We start from the raw sequence: 13,015 nt of genomic DNA, 5'->3' as shown, positions 1-13,015 counted from the left end.
TGACTGCAGACTCAGAATCCAGCACAGCCCAGAGAGTAGAGTTTCATTCACACTGTATAGAACCACAGTTTGTATGTCACATCTGTTGTTTGACATCAGTAAGAGTGTCCTGAACAGTCTGCATTAGTTACACTTGAACTACATCTTGTACATTTATTTATATGTGTGTGTGTGTGTGTGTGTGTGTGTGTGTGTGTGTGTGTGTGTGTGTGTGTGTGTGTGTGTGTGTGTGTGTGTGTGTGCGTGTTACAGTTGTCAGTAATGTCAGTGAGCTGCTCGGCTTGGACTCTTTCCAGCTGTCTGAGGTGTTGACCCAGCGCTCCATGATCCTCAGAGGGGAGGAGATCTGCTCGCCTCTCACTGTGGAGCAGGTAAAAACCACCCAAATCCTTCCATCACACCAAACATCTTGAAAGTTTTCTCCATTGGCTGTTATTTTGCAGATTTCAGGGATTGTTGAGAAGTCCACTATCTGTCCCCCTGCATTAAAAACACCAAAACAAACAGTAGAAGTCTGTTCACTGCCCCCTGTACTCCCTCCTCTCTCGCCCCTGTCCTGGTAACACACACATTCACACACACAGCCTTTCTCCGTCTCTCCCCTACATGCCTCTCCAGATCCCTTGCGTGACTCCCAGCCATTTCCTGCTTTTTGTCTGCCAGATTCCTGGCACAATGAAGCCATCATGATAGTGATCTGAGTCAAAAGCACAATAGAGCCAATGACTGAGGCTGAAGTGAGTCTTCTCCTCTGCAGCCAGTGCAGCCAGGCACAGAGACACTGGCGTGATAATTCACTCCTCGGCTTCAATAGCCCATGACCAGGTCTGTAATTAATGTAGATATTCCAGCATGTGTGTTAGTCTTCTCACCACACGCCATAAGAACATTGTGACGCATGACACAGTGCTTTCTGCTCTGAAATCGAGCCTTTCCCACCCACTCACACGCATAAATATGAGCGAATATGCAGAATGGACCTTTACTATTATCACACAGACACAAAATCACAAGAAATCTTTTCATCAGCAGACAAAGACCCGGCTGCTGCTTGTTCTTTCTGGCCTTTGAAGCAGCTCGTTTCTTAATAGAGTTCATTATTCCAGTCCTGGAGTCAGTAAGAAAGGCTTCTTCTCACAGTGGCCAGGGGTCACCAACCCCACGACTCTGCCAGTACTAGTCCCCCCCCCCCCCTCCTCCCTGAATCCACCCCACTCTCCTGGACAAACAGCCATTCTTCTCACCCCCTGTGTGTGACGGAGATCCTGGAGCCGCCAGTGCTCCGTTCACACCCGCTAGCTACAAGAGGTGACGGGACTGTGATTGATTTCTCAAAAGCCCAGGAGCATTGTTGCCCCAAATACAGTACACACACCGCCACACTTATGTTTTGTTTTCAACTCAAGTACAATGCCTATGGAGGAAGTGCAGCTGGCTCGAGCACAAGTTTTTTTGTAGTCGTTCACATGTGGTGTCTGGCCAAAAGGCCGACTTCACAGCAGCTGAAGAAAATCAGATCTGAGTCAAACGATGATTGGAGATGCTTTGTTTCCCTCATTTGTTCGACTTATGTGGGGTTTTACAATTCAAGTAAATTACAAGAGCTACCTCTAAGGGACTTAATAATCCAGGAACCTAAATCAATAACTGGCAAGTTGACTGGCAAGCAAATGTAATTGGTACTATACGAAAACATCAATATAGTGTCATCTTTGTGATACACCTTTAGTTTTGTGATCTATATCAAAGTTTCTGTTCAATATGGACTGTTTAAAGTTAGCAAATGACATGATCTTATAATTTTGAGGCCCTAGGTTTAAATGAATTCTGAATTTTATCATGCCGAATGTCATATCAGTGTCAGAAATGTTTATTTAAAATGGTGCTCTGATTAAACTTTTTATTCACATCACACTGCCTCCCCAAAGATTATTGCTTGTATAATAAGGGTTGTCAGAGCCCACTCCCTATCCTTTTTTAAAGAGTTTGGTTATGTCACATGGTCTCTTTTAGCATATTGCTTTAAAATGACGTATCTTCAGATGTTCATACTTGACTTTAATCTACGCTGGCGTCACCACTCCTTTGTTCTTACACATTGAACTCTGCGTCAGCGTAATATTGGTGTCCCAGAGTGTGGCATTGCAGAAATGCAAGTGGCATGGCATGTAAACACCCAGCGGGAGCTCTACGTACACACACACGTTCAGACATGCACACAGCATTGTTCCACCCTGCTGGATTCAACACTGCACATTGCCACCTTCTTCACCCCGTTGTTGCTCTGTTGCTACCTCTGAGGGCAGATCAGAGGCAAAATGACTTTGCCCCTCGTTTACGCCTCTGTGCGTTACACATTGCAGACAAGGCACAACAGGGGAGCAAATATCCTGCCTTGAAGTGGCAATGTGTAAGAGCCTAACTTCACTATTGGCACTGCACTTCTTAGGGTTCTTAACAACACACATAGCATTGCAGACATACACATAGAGATATCTTCCTTTGCAAAGCATTGTGTTTTATATCTCTGAATTTTTTTCCTGTACAACCCCACTCTAAACATGGAAACAACAAACTGTATTTGTTTTGTTTTTTTGTAATTCTCTTTTTATTGAGATATCTTGTCATTATTACACTTTACAATACATCTTAAAAACATGAATATTTCTTTCTTTTTTAGGAAAACAAAATACGTATAAAGTAAATAAAAAATAAAAAACACACAAAAAACAGCAACCTGATAATAGGATTTCATTAACACATCTAGTGAGAAGGGGTAGGATTAGATAAGTTTTAACTTCTTCCTACTCCTTTTTGCACATGTAAGGTAAAATGTGTCAGTGTTTGCTAATGGAACTGATTGATGTTGTTTCTTTTGTATAACTAGTTCTTCTTTTCTACTTGTGTGCTTTTTTTGTTTTATTTCTATTTTACTTTAACATGTTCGAAATAAAGACATCAAATAACAATCAGATCAAATTTTCCTAAATGAAAATGTATATCCAAATATCTCAATTTTAAAATCACTTTTATTTTTTTTGTCATATAAATTTACTGGCCCTTCTTTAGAATTACACTTTAAAGAACAGACATAAGCCAAGAGACAGGACCAGAAGAAAAGTAAATGAATAATATAAGTAGTGTAAATAAAATAAATAAATAAAGTAAAATAAAATACAACATATAATATAATAAAATAAGAATTGTGATAATAATGACAGTGATAATACTGATCACAGTACTGATGATATAGCATACATTAACAATATGAATACCAATAACACTTAAAAATCTTTAACAGTGAACCAAAGAAAAGCTGTATTTGTAAAAAAAAATAATAATAATAAAAGAAAAAAAAAGAAAAGAGAAGGGCTGTGAATTGAAAAAGTAAGTTTTAAAAGTTCATCCTGAAGTGTAGGTTAGTGGAGCAGAAGTATAAAATGTCATGCCTCCACCTGTCACCACTGCCTCTGTCCTCCTCTATTACACCTGACCTTTTCCTTCTCTGCTGGAAGTGAGAAGAAAGGTGCAAACGTGTGGGTGACACGTCCCTGTGCAGGCTTATAAAAAAGAATACACCCAGATGAAATCACATCTGAGAGCACTTTTGTACATCACTCTGACTTGTCTTTGTTTTGATTCCTGAAATACAAAAAAAATTCAGCCCGCAGTGTTTCAAGATAAGATAAGATATTTGAAGATATGACAGCGATTAGCGACGCTGTCTGTTGTGAAAACAGACTTCTCCCCTGCAGCCTGCAGCAGACAGACGCTGACATAACACACCTTTGTCTCCAAACCGCTGTTTGTTTAATAGACACTCACCTGAGGCCTCACACACCCTGTCATCACCACATGTCATCATTAAAACAGCCGCCTGATAGAAAAGATGAAATGCATATGATGATAAACATATGTTATGTATATAGTCCACATAGTTTCTGGTCCTATAATGTTTATGTCTGAATTGGTTTCTATAGTAATCCCATATCTCTGTGTCTTGGTTTACAGGCTGTAGACTCGAGGGACTCGGTTGCGATGGCGCTTTATTCTCAGTGTTTCTCCTGGATCATCATGAGGATCAACCAGAAGATCAAAGGGAAAGACAACTTCAAGTCCATCGGCATCCTGGACATCTTCGGCTTTGAGAACTTTGAGGTGAAAGATCACTCATTAAGGCTCTCTTTCCTCCAGCCCTAAATATTGATTTTACCTTTCAGCTTCTTCCCGAGAGTCAGCAAGGTTTGAGTTGGTTCATGTTCAGGGTTTGACTCTTTTCTGTTTGTGTTCAAATGTGTGGTATCACTTGGAAAGAGGTGACGTCATGTACTTTTCTGCACCAGATTTATAAGCACATCAGTGAGATATTTGATGACAGATGTAGCTGAGTAGACGTGGACTAAAAGGAATCTGAATACTGTTGTTTTGTTTTTGTTTTTTTTGTGCGTTTGTGTTAATGAGAGGTGATCAAACCACATTACAAACTCCTGATGAAGCAGATCAACTTTAAGAGTTTCTTTTTTTTTTTTTTTTTTACTTTTTATTTATATATTTTTTTCCAATTGACACACAACAAGCACACATACAGGAGATGTATTCCCTTTACACTTAATCTATAGATATTAATGAGACAATTTCCTATAACTAGAATCGTCGTCACTATATTCTTATCTTAATTCACAGTATAGATTCATTGCTTATAATTTGTAGTTACAAAAGTGTATTTAGGGTAAAACTGAACTGAAAGCAATAAATCAGATCAAATAAATAAATAAAACAAGAGGTGACGAGAGCTCAGGCATCGCCTGAATCACTGGTGCCCATGTATTGAGAAACTTGTTTGTCTTCAGCTGTGACCTTGCTGTGATTTTTTTCCATTATAAGGACAGCTTTAACTCTGCCTCTGCATTGCAAAATGCTGGGAGGAAGCAGATTCAACCGGGATATTGTAATCGTTTTTTTGGCTATTAAAAGCAAAATTCTTAGTAAGGATATTAAGTCTGCATCATTAATATTATCAGGGGTTATGCCGAGTATGAAGAGAGAAGGATTTACCAAAGATTTGTTGGAGTTCTTTTTGGATGTTTTTCCAAAAATCACTAAGTTTTGGACAATCCCAAAATAAATGGAACTTTAAGATTTTTTAGGGCAATTTTACCTGTATTTCACTAGCAAGGACCACGCCACACAAGGATATAAGTTTGACATTTAATGAGTTAGTTGTGCGTCGTGTGGCCCAGCAGAAGGAGACTCAGGATGGGGATTCTGTCTCAGCGTTATCCTGCCGAGCTGATCTTGACCCCAGGCTGTACCTGGAATTAGACACAGGAACGGAAGAAGCGAGCACAAGTTGAGTAGAAGGGGATAAGGAAAAAAGGTTAATTGAAGCAGAGAAAGGTGAGGGAGGTTGGGTTGAAGAATCACAGACAAGCAGTTGGAGTAGGCTGGCTATGTTTAAGTAGGCTTGTCAGGTGATGAGGGTGTGGTTTAGGTGTGGTCCTGCTTCCGAATTGAAGTTAACACCTTAACTTCATTAGAAAGGACAGCTGAGGAGAGACAGGACATTCAGTATTGTTGAAAGCGGGGGATGATGACATGCAGTAAAGTGTTGATTTATTTTGCTTTTCAGATTTAAACACATAAACAGAAAATAGACATATAAAGGAGAAAAAAAGAAGGAAACCTACTGTATGAAAGAAGTTAATATTACAGAATAAATATAGACAGTAGGTAGTTCCAAAATAGCGAAAATATAAAAAAAGAAAAACAAGAAAAAGTTACAAAAATAGAGGAAAGACAAAAATGAATCTTCACCTCAAAGTTGATATAGTCAAGACATTCTCAATACAGTTACTGCTATGTTATACTACTATATACTAAGATAAGATAAGATAAGATAAGAAACTCCTTTTTTCGTCCCACAATGGGGAAATTCATGGAGTTAAAGCAACAAACAAGAAGGTGTACAGTACAAGAATTTCAACAAGAATATATATAGGAAAGAAAAGTCCATCAGAGACGACAGCTTGGCCATAATTCTCCTGTCAGCCACCACCTCCACAGGGTCCAGGACTGAGCTGGCCTTCTTCACCAGTTAGTTCAGTCTTGCTCTCCTGTATCCTGTCCACCCACAGCAGGTGAAATCCTTCCAATGTGGCATTTGTGTCCGGTGTTAGCTCTGTTAGCATGATGCTACTCTGGTGCTGGGTTAGCTTGTCCACCTGATCATAGATAGATCTTACATTCCCCATAACGGTGGGTGGAAGGACAGGTCGATGTCGTCTTTTTTAGCTTGCACCTCAATACCAGCACGTCGTCCTTGCCTCCTTCTCCTCAGCTCGCAGGGAACATTGGGCAAAAGCTACTATGCTTTTATAAACTTCATACTGAAATACATTGGTTTGAGAATATGCAGATTGTTAGCCAGAACTGATAAAATATGGCTGTCTTAAATGCGTTTTATTATGAGGTGTTGGATTTTTACCTGTACAGAGCAGAATGATGTATGTGTAGAGTTTAACACTGAAGTTTAATTTTGATCTGAATTTACTGAGAAAGTTTCAAATTACTGCTCATGATCATCAGTTTTCCACACTGATATAGCATGAAGACATAAAGACAGGGGCATTAGAGACCATTAGGCCACTTAGTCAATTGGTATGTGGAAGGCAAGTGTTTTGATCTGTTTGAAAGAAGTCTTATTGGGAATTCTTACACTGCACAACTGTTGGACTTGAAGTTGTTCTCTCCTGTTGTGCAGGTGAACCGGTTTGAACAGTTTAATATCAACTACGCCAATGAGAAGCTGCAGGAGTATTTCAACAAGCACATCTTCTCTCTAGAGCAGCTGGAGTACAACAGGTAAGGACACTTTTGACAACATTTGCAGACTTACATTTCTCTAAGATAATTCTTGTATTTCAAGGAAAATTGGAATTAAAACAAGACTTTTCAACTGTCCCATAGACAGATAGGGATAAGGGGGTGGGGTTGGTCCTCCTCAGGGCGATACAGGCAGACTGCCAGAGGTTTGGCTTCGGCTCAGTTTCTCCCTCAGACAGTTGTTTTCCTGTATCATGAGCCAGCAGCTTGGACATGGCTCATTTCATCACATGCTCATGCTGGACAATACAGCCATTGTCTAGTTGTTTATATTTTTATATTTACACGCTGCGTCTCTGTGTGTGTATTTGTGTGTCTTTGTCCTGACAGGGAGGGGATTCAGTGGGAGGCCATAGACTGGATGGATAACGCAGAGTGTCTGGATCTCATAGAAAAGGTAACAGGCAGTCGTTAAAGTCAGACCCCGAGAGAGCGAAGTCACCACCAGGACCGGCCGCTAACCACCAGCCAGAGCACGCTGACCCAGACGCCACACTGCGCTCACTCTGACCTCCCTCTCATACTCTATCATTATATCGTCTCATTTTGCATGTTGTGTGTTCAGTAATGTACACCAGGCAGCGGTCGGAGGCACGGTCGAAGTAAAGCATTAAGACAATCGTGTTATTTTATCACCAGAGCTACAATGATGGTTAGAGTTGAGACTCTGCAGAGAGAGGCTTATGAATGAGACGTTTCTGGGTCAAACCATGAAGGAAAAATACTACACTAGGAGCTTTATTTCTTACATATACAGTGTAATTGTAATGTAATTGTAAGCTGTGTTAGATTGACTGTGTACAAGGCATTGCTGCCAAACATCGTGCCTCCTAAGTGAACCCTTTTTTTTTTTTTAAGATAAAGAAAAAGATTGAATGAATTACTGTGCTGTTTTCTATAGTTATTGTTTTAATAAAAGATGCCAGATGTTCCCCAATGTGATTGTAACTAGTTCAATCATGAATGCAGCGTGTTTCACTCTCTTTCTCCCCTTTAGAAACTGGGCATGTTGGCTCTTATCAATGAGGAGAGTCGCTTCCCCAAAGGCACAGACTACACCCTTTTGGAGAAACTACACAGCCGACATGCAGTGAGTCCACACACACTCATGAAATGCACATACATGTTTCACACAAGCAGCTGTACACACTTTGAATCCCTCCTAGCTACTCATAAAGACCCAAAAATGACCAATAGTCCTCCACCCAAACTCCATAAATGTAACATACACCCTCACTGCCCTCTACCTCAGACAGCCTCAAACACTGAAACCTGATGAATCGCTCCTTGCTTGCAGCATTACACTACAACATCTTTTGGGCACTTGTACACCCCTCTGAGTACCTCTCACATGCAAACGCAACAATGCTGAAATGTGATCTGCCATACTCTAGGCCTGATCAGTATTGTTTGCAGGAGAAAAGAACACACAGGAGAGATACAGAATGAGACATGAGAGCTCTCTGACCTCTCCCTGAGGTGTCTGAGTTTTAAGGTCAAAGGGGGAATGGTTAGGAGGAGGTAAGCTGTGCGGCTCAAAGCTCAAATTTTAGCTTCTTTGAGACTCTGAACGTAATACTGATCACTTTGTATGCACTACAAAAGCAAATAATACCATGAGCATGAAGATTGAATATTTCTTTATAATGATTTTTAATGTCTGAAACTGCTGTCGGGTAGGTGTCTAATGAAGTAATTGACGGCATGTGTGCCTAGATTTTTCTCTTCCTCTCCCTCTTTCTCTTTTTCTGAAAGTCACTTGTACTTTTTTCCTTCCTTTTAGACTAATCCATACTATGTGAAGCCCAGAGTGAATGACCACCAGTTTGGCATCAAGCACTACGCTGGAGAGGTAATTAACTTGACTTACACACACAGGTTGTCTACTGCAAAGCTGCTTCACTGTCATCCATAAATGATGATGGATATGACTGCTGGTGGAAAATAAAAGGGGCTGAATGATCTGTGAAGAAGCACAAATCAAGAGGTTGATATTGCAAAGGGGGGTAGAGATTGGCCCTGATGAAGAATGACCCTATGAAGCCTTCCTCAGACAAGGTCTCCTCAGTGTGAGTGTGGCAGCTCAGTCACAAGCCTGGCATGGATGTCTATGGTAATGACTCGGTCCAGAAAGGACAGGCAGGCCTACCAGTTGTCTCTCTCTCTCCCTCTCCCTCTCTCTCTCTCCCTCTACTCTCCCTGGACTGGAGACTTTAGCCGCCTCTCTGAAAGCTCCTTCTGTTATCTGAAACGGTGCCGTGAGTTGAGTGGGGGAAATGGAAGCATCCTCTCATTGATTTGATTATCTGTGTAGCTCCAGCGAAATGCATTCAATTTAAATTGAGTCTCTCGCTGAACAAGACAAAAAAATCCAGCACACCTTATGTACTTAGGAGTCAAACATAAACATTTCATGTGCCTCAAATCGATAACTAAAACAAAAAAATGTATGATAACGCCATTTCTCTGCAGCATTAAGAGTCCATCTCAACTCACTATCTTGGTGAACATAAACCTGAAGCAGGAAGACACAGAGAACCTTTTGTAAGAGTTTCAATGAGAGATGAATGGAGAGTAATTAGTGTGTCTGTGATTTATAAATATACGTGTCGTCAAGTTTGAAATCTCATGGTTCTCCATGAGCCTCAGGGCTTGAGGGAATGGGGGATAGGGGTGGTTATTGGATTATAGTACACACACAGCTGTGAATACAAGCTCATATACACACTCTAGTATGCTCCGGATTAGATTACAGCCAGCATTTTCACGTTATTTCTAGACATTGTCTTGCATTAAATCGTTTCTAGAAACTTTTATTTTCATTGCACTGGAGCACACATGCATTAGCAAACACACACACACACACACACACACACACACACACACACACACACACACACACACACACACACACACACACACACACATACACACACACTCAGTGAATGATTGTGGGTCAGGGCGAGCAGAGGAATGCTGTGTTGCCAGGACGAAGGCTGAACGAAACTCAACAGGTGACTGTATTAACACAGAGGCACTCCGCTGCTCTCAAAGAGGCCCCTCCACTGTTATCTTTGTTCATACCCAGCACGCAAACACACATTTACAGGCCGGATCATGTCACACTGAGTGCACATATATGTGATTATGTCCTTCTGAAGACATGTATCCTCCAGTCTGGATGTTGAGCTCTCAGAAGATAAATAAACTCCATGTAAAAATGGACCAATGAGCTTCTTTTCTAATCCTATGTTTAGTCTAATTGATCAAAAACTGTGATAACAATGATACTGAATTAACAACAGCTCTTATGTGCACGCATATTAACTTATAGTTCAGGGTTTTTAATTTTACATGATAAAGGGCCAAATGCAGAAAGACATGGGCTGTATTGTAACAGAGTTAGCTTGAAGTTAATTTGGTCCATTAGTAGCTCACAATAAAAACATCCAAACAAAATTATTTTCATTTCATTAAGACAGGTAATCTCATTCGGACATGAGGTATCAATCACAAGAGAGACCTGATATAAAACAGCACTAATTCAATTCAGTTCAACAAAACACGGGACACGTAATATGATGTTGTACAGGGAAAACACACACAAACACACTGTCAAGAGGTTTCTGTATGACAACTCAAAAAGAGGATACTAGTTCAATACAAAGTCAACAGTTATACAATTAGATAGCTAGTATATTGTAGCTACTAGTATAGCTATGTTTATTTTCTCACTGCATAAATCATGTATATGGCAGATGTGTGTAATTTACACAGCTTTACCTAATCTTTGTATGGTGTTATAATTTTTATTTTGAATACATTTGATTTTGACCTGTCTTTTTTATGCTGTAACACAAAAAAGTCTTGTCATATATCATTTTAAAGCTGCTGTGAGGAGTTTTTAGCTGGTTTTGAAACAGACAGAAATGAATACTGATGCCTCTACATAACCTACAACAAGCTAAATAGATAATGAATAATAATTCATTTTAAAAGTAAACTTAAGACTTACCTTTTTAATCTAGCTTTTCATTTGGACTAGCTTAGTTTCAGCCCTGTCTTATCTTATTTAATTATTTGTTTATCTATTTATTTCTTGTATTCATCTGATCTTGTTAACGATACCTTATTTTAAACTTTTCTTTCCACTATTACTTATTTTATCAATTTTACTGTATTGTTTTTATTTTATTTCTAAGTATTTTATTTATAATCCTGCCTTTTATAATTTTACCATTGCTGCTGTTTTCTGTCCCTGTTATTTTGTGAAGCTATTTGGGCTGCATGTTTTTATGTATGAAAGGTGCTATATAAATGTGAGTTGAGTTGAGTTGAGTTGAGAATAAGAAGAATTCTTGTTTCTGGGTAGTAATTTCTGATACCTGTAAATGGTGTTGGATCGATGTCAGAATAGGTAATGAAAAAAAGAGACTTTTCATACATTGTCCAAGGCCTTTATTCATAGAGAGTGTTATGCTTGACTGATAGAAGACAACAGGATGTGATATTTTATCAGAAAACATTACTCTTGCATATACAATACAATAACATATGAGATTAAAAAAAAGTACCATTTTGTCCACAGAGGGTGCCAAAATCGACACAAATTAAAAGTTCTTCCTTACAGGAGCTTTGATTAAAATGTCATCCAAATCTGATCTGTCTCAACTTTTTTATTTCTATCACTATTTCAGGTGCTTTATGATGTGCGTGGGATCCTAGAAAAGAACAGAGACACCTTTAGAGATGACATCCTGTTCATCCTCAAAGACAGCAGGTATCACACTCTCGCCCTCCACACACCTGTATGCTCTACTTAATTTGCAAGTTTTCCACAACTGTGTTCTGTTTCCCTCTGACTGTGTCCGCAGGCTGGACTTTATCTATGACCTCTTTGAGCGTGTCGGTAGCAGAAATGGAGATGAGACCCTAAAGATGGGCACAGCACGGCGCAAACCCACCGTCAGCTCTCAGTTTAGGGTGAGACTGAAGCTTCTGTCAGATAAATATCGCTCCCTGTTCAGCACTCGTGAGTGTATGATTGTGTCCCCACTCAGACAATGAGCCAATAGTCTCCCATGTTCTGCTGCATGTAATTATCACTTAACCCTTAACATTTGGCTCTCTGTCTTGGTGGGATCAGTGTGAGCACGCGGGCAGAGAGAAAAAATGAGGGTAGGAATCACAGAGAGACACAGGGGAGGAAAGTGCCGTCAGTGTTGCTGATCTGCAGAGAATGATGGGTGATGGGATGTATGAAATATGTGGTTTTTGCAGAGGAGGAGGGGGTAGACCGAAGGGCTTAGCTTAGCATGTCCTAACTGCAGTGCGGAAGGAGGGAGGGAGGGAGCAGGGGAGGATTTGGCAGGCTGCCCTGGCCTACAGTGCCTAAAGCCAGGGGATTAGGGTTGATGGCTGGGCAGAGAGGGGCCAACCAGGGGCCAATCACGCTCGACTCTGCCAGGCCCGGCCTCGCTGGAGACAGACTGTCTGAGGAGAGCAGGGCTGACAGAGCCTGTGAGGTTCAAGGGTCCTCAGAGTGTGGGTTTGTGTGTGTATTACTGTGTGTGTTAAAGTAAATATGAACTGAGTAATAGCCTGTCAAAAGTGGAAGGTAAATAGTTAAACCAAATCTTCACTATTTGATGCATTTTGTCCACAATTATTAATTTTATGCACACTCACTTTTTCTAATTAAAAATGTTTCATTTCAGGATTTCTGTTTTATTGTTCAGTTATGACTGAATAGTTCGAATTGCCCTGTAATAGTGATGAACAGGAACCAAGCATGTATGCCCAAGTGCTGTTTGTTGAAATACTTAAACTGTACTCAAGTATTTTTTTTGTGCTACAGATTGAAGTATTGTACATTATACATGTAAAGCAACAGCTTGCATGTTGTGATACTGCAAAATCTTAAAAGAAAGAACAATCCAGACAAGCCTCACTTCATTACTTGTTCTATATATGTCTGTTTGCAAGTGTGTGTGTGTTTGTCTGGGAAAGAACTGGTCCATGAAGTATTAAAAATACCTACAACATACATATTTACTTAGCCAAATTATTGTTCATAATGTGAGAAGCACACATATGAATATTTACGTGAGAAAATGTATTGTCTTGAGATTAA

At 40.0% G+C, this 13,015-nt stretch overlaps 1 protein-coding gene across 1 annotated transcript in view; it reads left to right on the top strand.

The window, feature by feature from the left end:
• The window catches only part of myo10l3 (myosin X, like 3), a 68,532-nt gene that overhangs the window by 35,883 nt on the left and 19,634 nt on the right, over positions 1-13,015 (top strand). Inside the window, exons 11-18 of the mRNA XM_034693108.1 lie at positions 253-371; positions 4,012-4,158; positions 6,761-6,861; positions 7,213-7,279; positions 7,880-7,972; positions 8,666-8,734; positions 11,580-11,662; positions 11,757-11,865. Of these exons, the coding sequence (XP_034548999.1) occupies positions 253-371; positions 4,012-4,158; positions 6,761-6,861; positions 7,213-7,279; positions 7,880-7,972; positions 8,666-8,734; positions 11,580-11,662; positions 11,757-11,865 (788 nt within the window). The remainder of the gene's footprint in view (positions 1-252; positions 372-4,011; positions 4,159-6,760; positions 6,862-7,212; positions 7,280-7,879; positions 7,973-8,665; positions 8,735-11,579; positions 11,663-11,756; positions 11,866-13,015) is intronic.

The sequence above is a fragment of the Notolabrus celidotus genome, chromosome 10 (genome assembly GCF_009762535.1).
Source record: "Notolabrus celidotus isolate fNotCel1 chromosome 10, fNotCel1.pri, whole genome shotgun sequence".
NCBI classification, from domain to species: Eukaryota; Metazoa; Chordata; class Actinopteri; order Labriformes; family Labridae; genus Notolabrus; species Notolabrus celidotus.
Note: the sequence above shows the minus strand (reverse complement) of the source record. Positions and strands in the feature narration are given on the sequence as shown.